Source organism: Heterodontus francisci, chromosome 14 (assembly GCF_036365525.1).
Source record: "Heterodontus francisci isolate sHetFra1 chromosome 14, sHetFra1.hap1, whole genome shotgun sequence".
NCBI classification, from domain to species: domain Eukaryota; kingdom Metazoa; phylum Chordata; class Chondrichthyes; order Heterodontiformes; family Heterodontidae; genus Heterodontus; species Heterodontus francisci.
In genome coordinates this window covers 29,193,796-29,211,532 of record NC_090384.1, presented here as the reverse complement: position 1 = coordinate 29,211,532, position 17,737 = coordinate 29,193,796, and the positions used below count along the sequence as shown (strand labels likewise).

The 17,737-nt window shown below is 40.0% G+C and overlaps 1 protein-coding gene across 4 annotated transcripts in view; it reads left to right on the top strand.

The window, feature by feature from the left end:
* The window catches only part of prdm11 (PR domain containing 11), a 186,648-nt gene that overhangs the window by 90,631 nt on the left and 78,280 nt on the right, over positions 1–17,737 (top strand). For 3 of the 4 annotated variants that reach the window (XM_068045937.1, XM_068045938.1, XM_068045939.1), the window contains exons 5-7: positions 2,795–2,862; positions 3,402–3,589; positions 16,594–17,382. In XM_068045937.1, coding sequence (XP_067902038.1) covers positions 2,795–2,862; positions 3,402–3,589; positions 16,594–17,382 — 1,045 coding nt within the window. The remainder of the gene's footprint in view (positions 1–2,794; positions 2,863–3,401; positions 3,590–16,593; positions 17,383–17,737) is intronic. The other variant, XM_068045940.1, reaches the window with a different exon arrangement.

The following is a 17,737-nucleotide window of genomic DNA, read 5'->3' as shown; positions in this document are numbered from 1 at the left end:
TAGAATAGAACAATGGGGACCGAAGACAATGGCTTCTGCCTTCCTGTCTTCCCAATATTTAGTTGGAGGCAATTTCTGCTCAAGTTGTACTGAATATTGGTCGAGCAGTTTTACACTTTAGTGATAGTGGAGGGGTCAAGAGAGGTGAAGGTGAGGTAGAGCTGAGAATCTTCAGTTTAAATGTGGAAACTGATGCTGTATTTTCAGATGATGTTGCCGAGGAGCAGCATGCAGATGAGAAATAGGAGGTGGACTAAGGATAGATGTGGGGAACAGGAGAGGTGATGGTGTGGGAGCGGGAAGAGAAGCCATTGCAAGTGATTCTCTGACTGCGACCGGATAGATTAGATTAGAACCAGGCGAGTACACTCCCACCCTGATGGATGACAATGGAGAGGCGTTGGAGCAGAATTGGAGAGGCGTTGGAGCAGAGAAAGTATACCTTTTTCACAGTCAACTAGGACGTCATATGTGACTTTGGTAAAAGCCGTTTTCTACTGTGGCCGAGGTGTGGAAACCTTATCAGAGAGATTCTAGTATGAAGTTCAGAGAAGGATGGGCATGGATTTGGGAGGCAACAACATGTTAGAGGATTTTAGAGAGGAAAGAGAGGTTGGAGATTGGGTGGTGGTTAGCAAGGATGGAGGGGTCTAGGGTTTATTTTGAGGAAACGGCTGATGTTGGCAGATTTGAAGGAGGGGAGGGCAGTACCCAAGTAGAGAGAACTACTAATAATGTCAGCTAACATAGGAGCCAGGAGGGGAAGTTGGGTGGTCAGCAGTTTAGTGGGAATAGGGTCAAGAGAGAAAGAGGTGGGCCTCATTATCAGGATGAGCTTGGCGAGGGCGTGAGCAGAGAGAGGAGAGCACTAGAGAAAGATGCTACACAGGGTTAGGGCAGGGGGAACCTTAAAAGTAGTTGGGCTAGCAGAAGGGAGGGAAGCAGCAGAGGCAGCTGAACAGTTGGTTTCAAACTTTGTAACAGAAGAGTCCACGATGTCAGAAAACACTTCTTCACCCAAAGGTAGTGGAAATCTGGAACACTGTTCCCCCAGAAAGCTCTAAAAAAGTTATTCGATGCTGTGACGAGCAAAGTGGATAATGGGGATCCTGTAGATGTAGTATATCTGGACTTTCAGAAGGCATTTGATAAGGTGTCGCACAAAAGGTTAATACACAAGATCACATGGGGTTAGGGGCAATTTATTAGCTTGGATAGAGGATTGGCTAACCAACAGAAAACAGAAGTCGGGATAAATGGGTCTTTTTCTGGTTGGCAAGATGTAACTAGTGGGGTGCCACAGGGTTCGGTCCTTGGATTCCAACTATTTACAATCTATATTAATGACTTGGATGCAGGGATAGAAGGTACTTTAGCCAAATTTGCAGATGACACTAAAATAGGTGGGGTAGTAAGTTGCAATAAAGAAATAAGAAATTTACAAATGGATATGGATAGGTTAGGTGAATGGGCCAAAATTTGGCAGATGGAGTTTAATGTGGATAAGTGAGAGGTTATCTATTTCAGTTGGAAGAATAGAAAGGCAAATTATTATCTAAATGGAGAGAAACTTCAGAGTGCTTTGGTGCAGAGGGATCTGGGTGTCCTCGTGCATGAATCGCAGAAAGCTAGAATGCAGGTACAGCAGATAATAAGGAAGGCAAATGGAATTTTGGCATTTATTGCTAAAGGAATAGAATATAAAACTAGTGAAGTGTTGCTGCAACTGTACAAGGCATTCGTGAGACCGCACCTGGAGTATTACGTGCAGTTTTGGTTCCCTTACTTGAGGAGGGATGTAGTTGCATTGGAGGCAGTTCAGAGGAGGTTCACTAGATTGATTCCAGGGATGAGGGGGTTTGTCTTATGAAGAGAGATTGAGCAGTTTAGGCCTTTACTCTCTAGAGTTTAGAAGAATGCGAGGAGATCTAATTGAGGTATATAAGATGATTAAGGGGGTTGACAAAGTAGACATAGAGAGGATGTTTCCTCTTCTGGGGTAATCTAGGTCATAGTTTTAGGGTAAGGGGTAGCAGATTTAAAACAGAGATGAGGAGAAATTACTTCTCTCAAAGGGTTGTGAGTCTGTGGAATTCACTACCCCAGAGTGCGGTGGATGCTGCAACATTGAGTAAATTTAAGGAGGAGATAGACAAATTTTTAATTAGTAATGAGTTGAAGGGTTATGGAGAACAGGCAGGAAAGTGGAGTTGAGGCCGAGATGAGATCAGCCATGATCGTATTGAATGGCAGGTCAGGCTCGAGGGGCTGAATTGCCTACTCCTGCTCCTGGTTGTTATGTTCTGAGGCTGGGGAGATTAATTGGAAATTTTCAAAACTGAGATTAAGGGTTATGGTACCAAGGCAGGTAGATGGAGTTAAGATACAGGTGACCCATAATCTATCTGAATGGTGGAATAGAGTTGGAGGGCCGAGTGAACTACTCCTGTTCCTATCCTACAGAGCATTCCTCGTTCTCCCCATTAATCTTAGGGAGAACTTGACAATTGATATCAAAATGTTTGTGTCTTAACTGTTGAAATGCAATTCATTTTTGCCTGTATTCTTAATTTGCTTAATTGAAAAGGAGAGACTTCTTGACATCTGTACTTATTACTGTTTTATTCTTCTAAAATTCTTTTTAAGCAGTTTAAAAGAATGAGGAGAAATATGCCTAAAACTGTTAAGATCGGTTCTTTGCAGGACGTTGGTTTTAAGAGATGTAGTTTGAAACCTCAGCTGTATTTTGATCAAATCTTGTTTTTTTTTAATGTCATTTCTTCTGTTATTTCAGATACTTGGCAAGAATAACACGTACAAGTCCATTGATGGCACAGATGAGACCAAAGCCAATTGGATGAGGTGAGTCAGGAACTCTGGTCAAAATTGCTACTTTTAGATTGTGTATAAAGGGGAGGGGATCGAGGATTTCAACCTGAAACCTAACAATGCAAGTTGCTGTATCTTTTCTAGATCATTACCAGGAATAAAATTCTCTGATTATCATATTTTATGAACCAGGATTGAAGAATGGTTGCCTTTTAAAATGATAAAATTTTAGATTTATTCAAAAAAAATTGTTCCTTAATTTTGCTACTGTTATGAATGTAATTTATTGATACAAGCCCAGACAATTCCATGGGTATAGCTAATGGCACTGCTCAATTAGTCCACTGGTAAGTGCATATTTTGTTTCACAATGAAGTGCCCTCCTCATTCAGGCTGAATTGAGCAAGCCTCACTGCCAGAAGAAAGCTAAATTTAAAAATGTTTTGAATTGGGATTTAAATTCCCCCCCTCTATGTCATGAATCTAGAGCTCAGGCATAATATTTATGATGAGAACTTATGTTTTATAAGCACTGATAGCACATTATTTATTTATTTATTGTTTTTTTGTAGGTATGTAGTTATATCAAGAGAAGAAAATGAACAGAACCTCATGGCGTTCCAGCACAATGAGAAGATTTATTTCCGAGTGTGTAGGGACATTCACCCTGGAGACAGGCTGAGAATTTGGTACAGTGATGATTACATGAAACGTCTCCATGCAACTACACAGGACACTGTGGACAGAAGTCTCCTAACTGGTAAGTGATTTGTGCAATAAAAGTAAGAAGAAAAAGTTGGAATCAATAACAAGGTTCATCATTTTGGTGGATTAGCACTTTTACAATATAATTGTTTAGTTTTAAATAATTTTTAGTTCTAATGATTTCTGGTTTTGGTTGATGGGAATAATAGGAATCATAATGAAAAATTGCTTTAAAAATGTTTTTGCAGTGAAAGTGGTCCTACCCAGAACCATTGTGATATTGGTTCTTGCAGTGTAGTAACGTTCAATGTGATCTCGCAGTGTTAGGCATCAGTGCCAGATTGTGTGAATACTCAGTGCAATAACTTAAACTTTTATTCATGGAATATCAGTGACATAAATTTTAAATGTATAAAACTGGAAATCACCCTCAATGCAATGGAAGTGGTGGTACTTTCAAAGTCTCCTGGGTGCCATGTGATAAAACCTGAACACAGGCTCTGGGCTCAATCCAAAATGAGATACTTGGAATCTTCCCTCTTGTGTTATGATGCTTGGCTCACATATGCTAATATGCTATAGAGTTGCCCTTGGGAATAGATCTCGTATTGATCACTGGTTATTAAAACAGTTATTTCTGAAGAATAAGTTTTTTTTTAGCAGATGTGTGTCATCGAAAAATCAATGTTGTGTGGCTGGGGGGCAGGAGACTGTAGGTACTGCCAATATTTTATTTTTGTATTTCAATAAGCTTTACAGTGGCTGTTGTTCAATTTGACACTATAGCCCTTCTCCTTGTCAATAATGAGGTGGGAAAGGCACGGGCTTTTTTTTGAACTGATGTCTGAAAATATCACACTGCTACTCAGTTGTAGAAGGCTGTTAAAAATGACTGTTCGTGATGTAATTAACGCAATTTATAAAATGCTGTAAAATAGGGTCTGGTTTATTGAAAACTGTGGTGAATGATGTAACGCTTGTAATTCAAATCCAAACAGCAAGAGTCATGCAGGCCCAGCTCAGTAGTAGGTATTTTTCCTTGAACTACCACATACCATCATATATCTTGTTATATACCACATGGTAACTGAATTGTATGAAGTATTTTTATTGTAAATACAAGATAGCATAATGGCTTTATTCTGTTAGTTTTTGGCTTAGCAAAAAGTGGTATATGGCAGCCAAATTCAGTTCAGTATAGATGTGGGCTGCTTTGTATGCACAGGTAGGAAATGACAATAAAAATGTTGATCACTTTTTATAGTAATAGTAGTGACCATGTAAGGAGCAAATATTAAACAGTTGAAAATAATGTGAAACATTTGGTGTGAGGGAAGATCATTTAAAAGGCTGTTGTCCATGAAATTGCACATGCAACAAAATTTGCCAGTTTCAGAAGCGATCCACTACAACTGTAATGGTAACAGCCAATCCACATGTGTGCAAAAAGATATAATCCACAGTTATTTTATTTAGAAGGTCATTTAAGAATTTCAGAAGTATTTTAAACTCAAAACTTACTGCAAGATTTATATTAAATAGCAATTACGGTTTATTCTATGTAGTAACAAAATTTAGTAAATGTACTTTTATTATTCATTCCATAAGGATTGGATCTAAATCTCTGAAACCTTAGATTATTCAAAAATGTTGTTATTACAGAATAGTGCAGTCACCAACTAATGTATTTTACTTACTAATTTTTAATTAATGGATTTTGAAATGCAACGAGATAGTAAATGAGACAGTTTTTCCAAATTTTTCATTCTCTGTCAATATCAACCACTTGCAGGTCGGAAAATATGCATCAGGTGCAAAGAGATCTCCTTCAATGCCTTTGGAGCAATATTCCATACTTCAAGTTTAGTCATAGAAGAGTACCCTTCACTACACTAATGTGATTATTCCATGCTAGTCATCTTGTGGCCTTTCTAAATGAGATTGATAATATGTAAAATTCTGGGCAGCTTTATGTTGGGCCGATGGCCACTGGAAACTGTGAAACTTTGTTTCTAGTGGCTGCAGGCCTAACACAAAACTCATTTCACTCAAAACCTTTACATTAGTGGCGGCTGATGGATAGGGCTCCTGCCTTGCCCACTGAATCACAAATCCTGTGTAATTATGGGGGTACTTCCAAATAGAAAAGATGAAGGGAAATTGGTGCCTCAAACCTTTAAAAAGACTTTCTGTCTTCTCCGCATAAGGTCCTACTGTTACTGAGCCCTTTGGATGATTTGGATTTTCGCAGTACCTGCACTTTCAAATTGTACAACTAATGCAGAGTTGGGATGTCTGTATAAGTGGGCCAGTTAATAGTTTGGGAATTAAATAAGTCTCCTAAATTTTCCAGCAAAATAATGAGTTTTGTACAGTACACTATTTGGAGTAAGATGATCTGTAATTTAGCATTTTTTTTTCAACAATTGGATTGAAAATATTGCATCAGGAACCATCTGTTCTTGTCCCAGTTGTCTATAATTTACATGGCACAATCGTCCTACTCAGAGTGGCTACTGGACGAAAGTTGAGCACATATTGATGAGTTATAGTAGGAAAAGAACACAGGATATCATGTCAATCATGGTGTACCAGGGTAATCACTACAATGCTGGCTCGGATTTTGTGGTCAGCAGCAAAGTGATGGTGCTCCCCGCTGACCTCAAAGAAAGCTGCTCGCACGATCTAGTAATCTCTATGGAGTGGATTTAATCTTTCCCAATGCTAATTTGATTCCGGTGCCAACTCCAGGTGATCTCCGCTGTCCAGCAACAGTGATGCCATCAAGCAGGCTAAGTAGCCAATTGCATTGAAGAATTCTCCCAAAGAGCCAAACTGGGAAATAAAATTCACAGATATGCTTCACTTTTTAATCCTTTTACAGAGAGTGAAATAAAGATTGGGACATACACATGGGATTAAGATACAAGCTGACATAACATAAACAAGCTTTAAAAAGTTATATTAAAAATGTATGGAATTTTTATCATAATAGAGAAATTTGACTTTCCACAAATATAAAATTAGTTTTTCAGGGCTAGTGAGGTTGTTCTGCAGTAATTATGACTTAGTATGTCACAAAAAACCCAGTTAAACCTCATCGAACAAGGTGTAGCTTTTCCAGGGTGTTTTACAGTATGATTAAAAGTTACAAATTGGAATTTTACATCAATTCAAGTGATTTTTAAAGATTTCCATCTGTGGGGACTTCAACAAGTCACACTGTGAAGGAGCAAGGAATCATTGACAACAACTTCTGGATTTCTACGTTTAACTGTACATGTGCAAATGCCAGAAATTCCTGTCTGTTTCAATGTTGTAATGACAGTGAACACTGACAGTTTCGCCATCATTACAACTGCTAAATTCCAAGCCATGTTGTTTATTCTGTGGGCACTGTTGAAATGCATATGTACAATGGAAGAACTGCAGAATGTGATGCTGGAGCAACTGCATTCCACATTCATTTTCATTGCAATCGCTTATCCTGTTGGAATTAGTACCAGTAAAAGCATTGACTGAGGAATAATACGCACAGATTTGTGGGTATTATTGCTGTAAAGTTGCAACCAGTCTTAGCTTTGTGTGACAGCCATTCGCTGGTTCATTCCTTAGGGCTATGCCTTGGCCAATTAGAGTCAAGCTGCTTGTTTAAATTTCAAACAAAGCTTGGCAGTTAACTGTCAGTCACTATAAACTGGTGCACTCTCCATGACAATGTCTCTATCAATCAGAGTCCACTTGCCAACCAATCAACACTCTCTTCTGATGCAGTATAAATTTGTTGCTTCCCCTTACATTGGTATTCTTTCAAATTATCCTGATCAGTGCAAGACGAAAAGCTTCGACAAAATGTCTCTATTTTCAGCAATAGTAAAAAAATACTTAGACTTAACTTACTGTGGTAAGTTCAGTTCATATCAACCACCCAAATGCACCAACTTCATGTAATTCAATGCATTTCAGTGGTGAGGCAAACAGCAAATACCTCTCTCAGAGAATACTGTGCATAAAGAAATTTTCTAATACTTGTGTATATTTATTTAATTTTACTTTTGAATGCTGGAAATGTTTAATAATGGGGAAGGTCTTTATTTTGAAAGCTGCAAATGAAATCTAATACCATAAAGATGGATTCAGCCTTTGAATATTTATCTCAGTACTTTTCTAAATTAATTTAAAAATAAACTAACAGGATCATATCTTACATGCAAATAATTAGAGTCAGATTCAATTGTATGTGTAACATAGATAATGCAAAAGAAGTAAGATACTGAACTTATGTGCATAGAGAATATTTATTTTGTTTAATATTTTTCTACCTTTAATTTTTCAATGTTCTGGTTACTGAGTTATAGATTGAAGAAAATTCTATTTATTTGATGTGAAATTAGATCTTCTCTTACAGGACCTCTTGTAAAATAATCAGTAGTTTTTTTATTAGGATGAAAATAAGTATGAATTCGTTTAAAAAATCAGTGATTTGTAGTGTTTATGACTTTAACATTTATTTTAAGTCTAGATGCCTGTGGTTTCAGTAAATGCCCCATTTATTCTTATACACCTTGTACTCTTGCTCCTGCACAGCATGTCATTGTACAAGCACAGCTTGGTAATCATTTCCACTTGTCATGCTTGTCTCATGCATATCATCAAAATGGTTCACTGTTTCCAGTTTTGTATTGTAAATGTATTCCCTCTTGTACTTATTTGCATCTATTATCAATGTTATTGTTTTTAATATTACAGAGCAGTATGGGCATAAAAAAATGAATGACTTTAGACTTCATAGACTTTATAAACAAAGTGCATTACTCCAGAAGACTCCAGAAACTGAAATTGTAAAGGTTTTAAAATAATTGTATATTAGAAAAATGAATAATGTTGGGGAGCTTGTTTGAGACCGTGATGTACTTTAACAATTAGATGACATTGTAAACCTATCAAGTTTTGTTGCCACAAAAATCTGTTCTGTATGTTTTCCCTTGAAGCTACAGTGAAATATTACACCAGTACTGCTTGTAGTTTAATTCACATAGTACAATGACACTGATCTGAAATCACAAAATTTGATTGTGGTGGCCGACACACTTTTGCTATTTGTCATGACACCCTTTTCCAGCAAAAACAAAAAGTGCTAAAAATAGAACAAAATTGGCCTGTGAATTTTAACTTTATGTGTTATAAAGGATAACAAAAGCAGGTGTGCTTGATTAGCACAAAACATACCTCTGATAGATGGATTTAGGTAGAATTGATAAACAGCTTGAGCTTCTTTAGCAATTAGAAAGGCTAATGGTATGTTAGCCTTTATCGCAAGAGGATTTGAGTACAGGAGTAGTGAAGTCTTGCTTCAGTTGTATGGAACCTTGGTTAGACTGCACTTGGAGTACTGTGTGCAGTTTTGATCCCCTTACCTTAGGAAGGATATTATTGCCATAGAGGGAGTGCAACGAAGGTTCAGCAGACCTGTTCCCGGGATGGCGGGACTGTCCTATGAAGAGAGATTGAGGAAACTGGGCCTGTATTCTCTAGTTTTGAAGAATGAGCGATGATCTCATTGAAACCTACAAAATACTTAAAGGGATAGACAGGGTAAATGCAGGTAAGATGTTTTCCCTGGTTGGCAGTCTAGAACCAGTGGACACAATTTCAAAATAAGGAAAAAGCCACTAAGGACAGAGATGAGGAGAAATTTCTATACTTAGAGGGTTGTGAATCTTTAGAATTCTCTATCCCAGAGGGCTCAGTCATGAAGTATGTTTAAAGTAGAGATTGACAGATTTCTAAATACAAATGACAGAAGGGGATATGAAGCTACAATACAGGACTACTTGCATGCCAACCAGTGGAAGCAGCATGTGGACAGGGCTAAGCAATCCACAAACCAACAGGCCAGATCTAAGCTCTGCAGTCCTGCCACATCCAGTCATTAATGGTGGTGGACAATTAAACAACTTACAGGGGGAGGAGGCTCCACAAATATCCCCATCCTCAAAGATGGGGGAGCCCAGCACATCAGTGCAAAAGACAAGGCTGAAGCATTTGCATCCATTTTCAGCCAGAAGTGCCAAATGGATGATCCATTTTGGCCTCCTCCTGAGGACCCAGCATCATAGATGCCAGTTCTCAGCCAATCCAATTCACTCCACGTGATATTAAGAAACAGCTGAAGGCACTAGATACTGCAAAGGCTATGGGCCCTGACAACATTCTGGCAATGTTACTGAAGACTTGTGCTTCAGAACTGGCTGCGCCCCTAGCCAAGCTGTTTCAGTACAGCTACAACACTGGCATCTGGCATTGTTGAAAATTGCCCAGGTATGTCCTGTACACAAAAAGCAATGCAATAAACGACCGGGTTGGATTTGTCCTATCAGTCTACTCCCGATCATCAGCAAAGTAATGGAAGAGGCCGTCGACAGTGCTATCAAGCGGCACTTTCTTAGCAATACTGAGCTTACTGACGCTCAGTTTGGGTTCTGCCAGGGCCACTCAGCTCCTGACCTCATTACTGTCTTGGTCCAAACATGGACAAAAGAGCTAAACTCCAGAGGTGAGGTGGGAGTGACTGCCCTTGATATCAAGGCAGGATTTGACCGAGTGTGGCATCAAGGAGCCCTAGCAAAACTGGAGTCAATGGGAATTGGGGAAATCTTTCTGCTGGTTGGAGTTATACCTAGCACAAAGGAAGATGGTTGTGGTTGTTGGAGGTCAATCGTCTCAGTCCCAGACCATTATTGCAGGAGTTCCTCAGGGTAGTGTCCTAGGCCCAACCATCTTCAGCCGCTTCATCAATGACCTTCCCTCCATCGAAGGTCAGAATCGGGCATGTTCGCTGATGATTGCACAATGTTTAGCACCATTTGCGACTCCTAGATACTGAAGCAGTCCCTGTCCAAATGCAGCAAGACCTAGACAACATTCAGGCTTGGGTTGATAAGTGGCAAGTAACATTCGTACCATGCAAATGCCTTCTCAAACAAGAGAGAATCGGACCATCTCCCGTTGATGTTCAGTGCCATTACCATCACTGAATTCTGCACTATCAACGTCCTGGGGGTCACCATTGACCAGAAACTGAACTGAACCAGCCACATAAATGCTGTGTCTACGAGAGCAGGTCAGAGGCTTGGAATTCTTCAGTGACTAACTCACCTCCCGTCTCCCCAGTGCCTGTCCACCGTCTACAAGGCACAAGTTAGGAATGTGATGGAATACTCTCCACTTGCCTGGATGGGTGCAGCTCCAACAACACTCAAGAAGCTGACACCATCGAGCACCTTAAACATTCAATCCCTCCACCACTGACGCACAGTAGCAGCAGTGTGTACTATCTACAAGATGCACTGCAGCAACTCACCAAGGCTCCTTCGACAGCACCTTCCAAACCTGCGGCCTCTGCCACCTAGAAGGACAAGGGCAGCAGATGCATGGGAACTCCATCACCTGCAAGTTCCCCTCCAAGCCGCACACCATCCTGACTTGGAACTATATCGCCGTTCCTTCACTGTCGCTCGGTCAAAATCCTGGAGCTCCCTCCCTAACAGCACAGTGGGTTTATCTATACCCCAAGGACTGCAGTGGTTCAAGAAGGCAGCTCACCACCACCTTCTCAAGGGCAATTAGGGATGGGCAATAAATGCTGGCCTAGCCAGCGACGCCCACAACCCACGAACGAATAAAACAAAATTATAAGGTCATCCAAACCATAGCCTGGTTTTTCCATGTGCCGGTCATTGTGTATTCTGTTCCCAAATAATTTCACGCGTTATTTTTTGCACAATTAATTTAACTTTTCACATTGTATGTCTTAAACAGATGTATAAATAGAATACTCAGTGGGGGAAACAGCTGAGCAATAAGTTTGATCTGTTATGAGAAGGACCTTGACAGCTTCCTCACTTATGACCAGGTTTTTTTGGTGCAGTAATTTCATTATTCCACATTAACCAACTGAGTATTATCTGCCTAGAATGGAACAAAAATAAGTAGTATTTTCTCTTTTTTGTTTTTCTCCATTCCCTTAAATTTCTCTCGTGTTTAGCATAATTGGTCACTCCCGCAAGTGAACCTTGCATCACCTGGAATGGGGAGAGTACCTTTACTGCTCATATCTAGTTAAACAGTAGCATGTTCTTGGGGCTGTAACAAGGACCTCTGGTAGGTACATGATACTGTGATCCTGTAATGAGCTGATGAAAGTGTCATTTTTCTGTTATCTTTCAGAAGGCAGACTGATAAGTATTAGGACAATTGTAAACCAACAAACTGGCTTATTTTACAAGAAATTTTTAAATGAACAGTTTGCAGTTTCCAGTGAGATTCAGTCAATTTCATATTGATCCTTATAATGTAAGTTGTCTTGCTGGGCTTGGATAACTCCTAACCATCCTTCTGCATCCTACCGTGGGTCTGCCCAAAAAATTGCTTATTATTTTTGGTCTTTGGGGAAAAAACTTCAAAAGCTGTCTCATTTACATTCTAACCAATTTTCATCTCCGCCCTTTTTTAAAACTTAAAAACCTGCAATTTAATTGTAACTCTCTAAATCCTTTCTTTGGAAAAATAGTGAAGAATCCCAAAACATGACAGTACCATAACCTTCACAACCCCTTTTCCACCAGTACAAGATTTCCACTTTCTGTGCCAGTCAACTTAACAGCAAAACTGCTAATATATTCTGGGCAGCTTTGTGCTGTAGATTCTTGACCACTAAGAATTTTATTGAGTTTGCTCCAAAATAATTTGTTGCAGGACCCTAACATTTATCTGAACTTTCACAGTTTGAGCTAGTATCAAACTTGGATACCAATGTGAAAGTACACTAAGCCACCCAGTCCCTTATTTGTGCCAGAAAGTGAAAGCAGCACAAGTTAGGTATATCAATGTTCATATTATTTCTACTCTGTGGGTACCTGGTGTAATGCTATAAACATGCACTGCATCTAAATCTATTCATATTACTAACTACATTTTCTTGATTATTCAAGTAAATCTCTGAGCTAAGTGTTTATTTTAATTGTGGTGGATATCAGACCTCTTATTAAACCTGACATATTGCATATTCTGATTTTATGTACCTGAAATTTTAATAGTCACCCTTATATATCTTATGAATTATTCCACTTGATGACATGAGTTGAATAGGTAATGCAAGGAGCAAACCTTAATCCAGTGAAACACTCCAGTGAGAGCAGAGATGGTAGCCTAATTTTAATACTAAAATTAAAATATTAAGGAATAATTTGTTTGAAATTTAACAAGTATGATGATGCTGGCTGGGAAGTTAATTGGTAAATATACTGAAAATAAAGGACACATTTCTAAAGGAGTACAGGAGCAGAGGAACCTAGAGGTATATGTGCACAAATCTTTGAAGGTTGAAGGCAGGGCAGGTTGAGAAAGTGGTTAATAAGATCTATGTGATCCTGAGCTTTATAAATAGAGGCATAAAGTTCAAAAGCGAGGAAGTTATGGTGAACCTTTATAAAACACTGGTTCGGCCTCAACTGGAATATTGGCCGGAATTTTACGCTCCCTGCAGGAGTGGGCTGGAGGTGGGGTGAGAGGAGGCGTAAAATTGAATGGGAGGTGCGGTGTGTTGTTCCTGTCACCTTCCCGCCCTCCCACCCCCCCTCCCCTTTGCAATTTTACGAGCGGCGGTAGGGGCAAGAAACGGACTACCTGCCCCAGGCCAATTAAGGCCCTTAAGTGGCTAATTAACTGCTACTTAAGGGCCTCCTCCCGCCGCTGCTGATATATTACCAGCAGCAGGTGGGCGGGCGAGCAGCTCAGGACCCCCAGGAGGCTGCTCAGTAAAACCTGGTGGCCTCCTTGTGGGCTGGGGTGAAGGGGTGGTGGGGGGGGTGTCCTCCTGATCTGGCACCCTGTGCCCCACAAATTACTCCCACTGCATTAGTTATCCTCCTCACCCAAAGTGGTCCCACCTTGCCTCACTGGGGTCCAGCCGATTGTCCCCGGCGAGGCCCCACACACCTAACTTCATTCCGGGTTTGGCGTCACTCTTGCTCTTCTAACTGGGTGCAGTCCTAGCAGTGGCCACCGCTCCCGGTGGGGTGCTGCTAAGACTGAAGATCTGCCGGCCTGCTGATTGGCCAGCAGCTCTTGGACGCGGGACTTCCTGCCTCGGGGCGGAAGTCTCGTCTCAGGCCAATTAAGGGTTCGGGCTGTGTAAGATCATAGTGTGGCTTCCAGGCCTAGTGGAGGCTGGCTCGCCCTCAACTTTTTGGCTGGTGGGCGGGGCCTCCAGCCCAATGTAAACTTCCGGCCATTGTGTCTAATTCTGGGCACCACATTTTAGGAAGGATGTGAAGCATTAGTGAGGTTGCAGAAAAGATTTACGAGAATGGTTCCAGGAGTGTGATATGGCTATCACTTTGGCTATGTGATAGATTGGAGAAGAGAGGTTGATAGGAGATTTGATAGAGGTGTTAAACATCATGAGAGGTCTGAACAGTGTAGATAGGGAGAAACTGTTCCTGTTGACAGAGGCTTGAAGTACCATTGGACACTGATTTAAGGTGAATGGCAAAAGAACCAAAGGTGACATGAGGAAAAACTTTTTCATGCAATGTGTGGTTAGGATCTGGAATGCACTGCCTAAGCATGTGATGGAGGTAGAGTCAATCATGGCTTTCAAAAAGGAATTGTATAATTATCTGAACAGAAAAAAAATTGCGGGGCCACGGGGAAAGGACGGGGAAGTGGGACTAGCTGAATTGCTGTTCCAGAGAGTTAGCATGGACACGATGGGCTGAAAGGCATCATTCTGTGATTCTAATTTTGCAATTTCTATCTGGTAAGGTTTTATTTTGTGGATAGTCTAGGACTGCAGACATGGCCTTTTCTATTTATTTTATGTTTGAAAATACCATTGCTCAAGCAAGGGTAAACTTTTGCACAAGGATATCTATTTAACAGGACATATCCAATCTATATCTTTTATCATGTGCTAGTAAAATGCATTGCAACACACATTTATGCATTTTAGTCGAACTGGGAGAGAGGAGAAAAGGTGCAAATCAGTCTGGTGAAGTTATTCCAGGATGTGCCTGCATGGTCCTCTTGTTCTTTAGCAGGAGAAAAAGCATCAGTATTTGGCACTTTCATCCCCACTCCATCCTTTAAAAAGTGAAAAGACTATGAAGTATGTTAATTTTACCCAAAAAAATGTAAATGGAAAATATTTTCAAAATGTTACTGCACGGGACCATATTTTAGAACCTTGCTTTTCTTGGCCTCAAAGCTGTAATCTGCCAAGAGTTGCACAAGTGCAATAAATCTATTATTACAGGTTACAGTTGAACTTACAGCAACGTTATTTTTATTTTATTTATTTTTATTTAGAGATACAGCACTGAAACAGGCCCACCGAGTCTGTGCCGACCATCAACCACCCGTCTATACTAATCCCATATTCCTACCACATTCCCACCTGTCCCTATATTCCCCTACCACCTACCTATACTAGGGGCAATTTATAATGGTCAATTTACCTATCAACCTGCAAGTCTTTGGCTGTGGGAGGAAACCGGAGTACCTGGCGAAAACCCACACGGTCACAGGGAGAACTTGCAAACTCCGCACAGGCAGTACCCAGAATTGAACCCGGGTCGCTGGAGCTGTGAGGCTGCGGTGCTAACCACTGCGCCACTGTGCCACCCTTATACTGTAAAAATCTAAAATCGATGACATGCTGAGCAAAAGAGACATATTTTAGCAGAAGTCTACAAACTCCAAGGAAATATCAATTTACTAATTTACTCAGAACTAATCGTTATATGGTTTACATAAAAATTTAAAACTGATCTGTGTGACACAGCAAGCAATAAAATAATGCTTGCAACTTTAAAAACATGTATGATGGGCAACTCAATGCATTTATGAATTTTATGGTAATACATATTACATAAACTTCTAGCATAACTTTTGAGCAATTTTATGTGTTGTTTGCCACTTGGTAGTCTGAGAGAAGCCATTCAAAAAGGTCCCTATTGGAGAATCTGTTTCTTAAGGATTAGTGTTTTGAGTCAACAGAGTGCTACTGAAAGTGGGTTCTGCAAGAAAACCTCATCTATTACAGAATTGTTCCATATACCTGTCATCGTGGCATCACTTTCTGTCTGGTGGATTATACATTTTGTAACAATTATTCATAAACAGGTCTTCCTCTTGAGGGGGCGACATTTTTTTAACAAAAAATAGAAGAATGCTTGCTGTTACCTGTAATTAATGATCTACCAGCAAAATTGCATGTTTCAAAGCCAGTTATTCCTACAATTTTGTTATTGTTAATTACACAGAAAAATGTGCCGCCTTTCCTTTAAATGAGGAATTTTGTCCCAAGAAACCCAAGATTAACTCTTGCCTTTTCTGTATTGAACCTGACTTATAAATAATGTGAATCAAGTGATTGATTGATTTATGTTAGTCACAAGTACCTCAGTAAGGCTATTTATTGGCAGACTTTAATTCCCATTGAACTGTTTCAGACTGGGGTACCAGAAACTTGAAGTATGATTTATAGAAAGATTTTTTCCCCCCCAAAATATACATTATTCATAAGAAAAATTGTTAAAATACAGAACAAAACAGTTCAAATTGGACATTCAATAAAGTGCACTAAAGATCAGTTTCTTTCAATACAGAATATGAGGTGCCTCACAACTCTTGCCATTCCATTTTATATATAATGTACATTTGCATTACATACTAAAAATATTCTCTGGTGCATACAGCCCGAAGGGTTTTTACACGTGTTCCAGCCCCTCGTTATACTATGGCGGGAGGATCTTACACAGTGGTTTTTATTAAAATAGAATAAGCCAATTCCAGATTGTGTTGACTTAATTTGTAGTAAACTATATGGTATAGCTCACCACCCCATAGGAGTCCAATACTCCTTTTATTGTCTTAGTGACATTAAATAAATTACTGTGAACATGATCATTTCTTCTGATGTCATTGCTGTGAGCTGAACAAAATAACATTCAAACCCTGTATCTTGCCAGTAATTTACATCATGTACCATTTCAGCGGAAGCGAAGTGCAAGAAGGCTAGCCTAGGAAGACATTCCACTGAAAAATTCACTGGAAATCCAGGGACATCCAGAAAACCAGGAATTCTAAATAAGGAAGATATTGAAAGACGTCAAAGTACCAGTTCTAACAAGGGTGGAAAACGAGGCAACAAAGATGGAGACTGCAGCCCAAGTCCTAAAAAAAAGAAGCTGGAACAGTTGTTTAAAAGTAGCCATGACTTACCTGTTGATACCCCAAGAGAAAAACTTGGTTGTCCAGTTTCTGGTCGCAGCCCATATGAGCATGTATATTCTATGAAGCAAACTAGCAATCTTCATTTAACTACCTCATCTCCTGTACCTCAAAAGCCTCAGTTCATAGGCCGTAGTGGACAGGAACATGAAATCAACAAATTGACCACAACACAAGCCAAGTATCCATCGTCAATTGACAGTCATTTTCCTGCTCGGCAAAGGCTCAAGCATCAAGAAGGTGATACATTCAACAGGCCCGGAACTTCCTCACAGCAAAGTGCTCTATCTCTATCCTGCACCAGAGGTGAGGTTGACTCCGGGCCCCAACAAAGGGTTAATGAAAAGCATTCAAATTCTGGATTCCTTCAAAACACTGAAGAAAGTGGCGGTACTTTGCCACCAGAGAATTCAGGTGGATGGCATGGGGGTGCAGCTGAGGAAGATCTTCCAAAAAGCCAGCCCTCATCATACTGTCCAAATTGTGTAATACTACAAGAAAAAATTCGTCAGCTTCAGGAGGAACTAGATCGGTTGAAGTCTAACTTACCAGGTATGTCAACACATATGAAGTGCCCCAGAAGAATAGAGGTTCATGTGCTTGCTTTTACACTTTACTGGTGATAAGTTTGATTTTTAAAGCTGTGGCTGGCACTCTAACCAGCCTATCAGCCTATCTATAGTTTTCACAGTTCTGCTCACCTATAGGAAAAATATGCTTCTTTTTGTGGACAAATGCCTTGCTGGTTGATCCAAGAAATAGCTTTGGTGTTGCATATCCATAGTTCTTACAAAGTGGGAGGAGGACTATTTAGATGTGTTGTCATGTGAAAGAGGCGGGAAGGAAGAATGAGGGGGGACAGTAGGGGATTCAAATGTTAATTAGAAACAAAGAGACAGTATCCTGT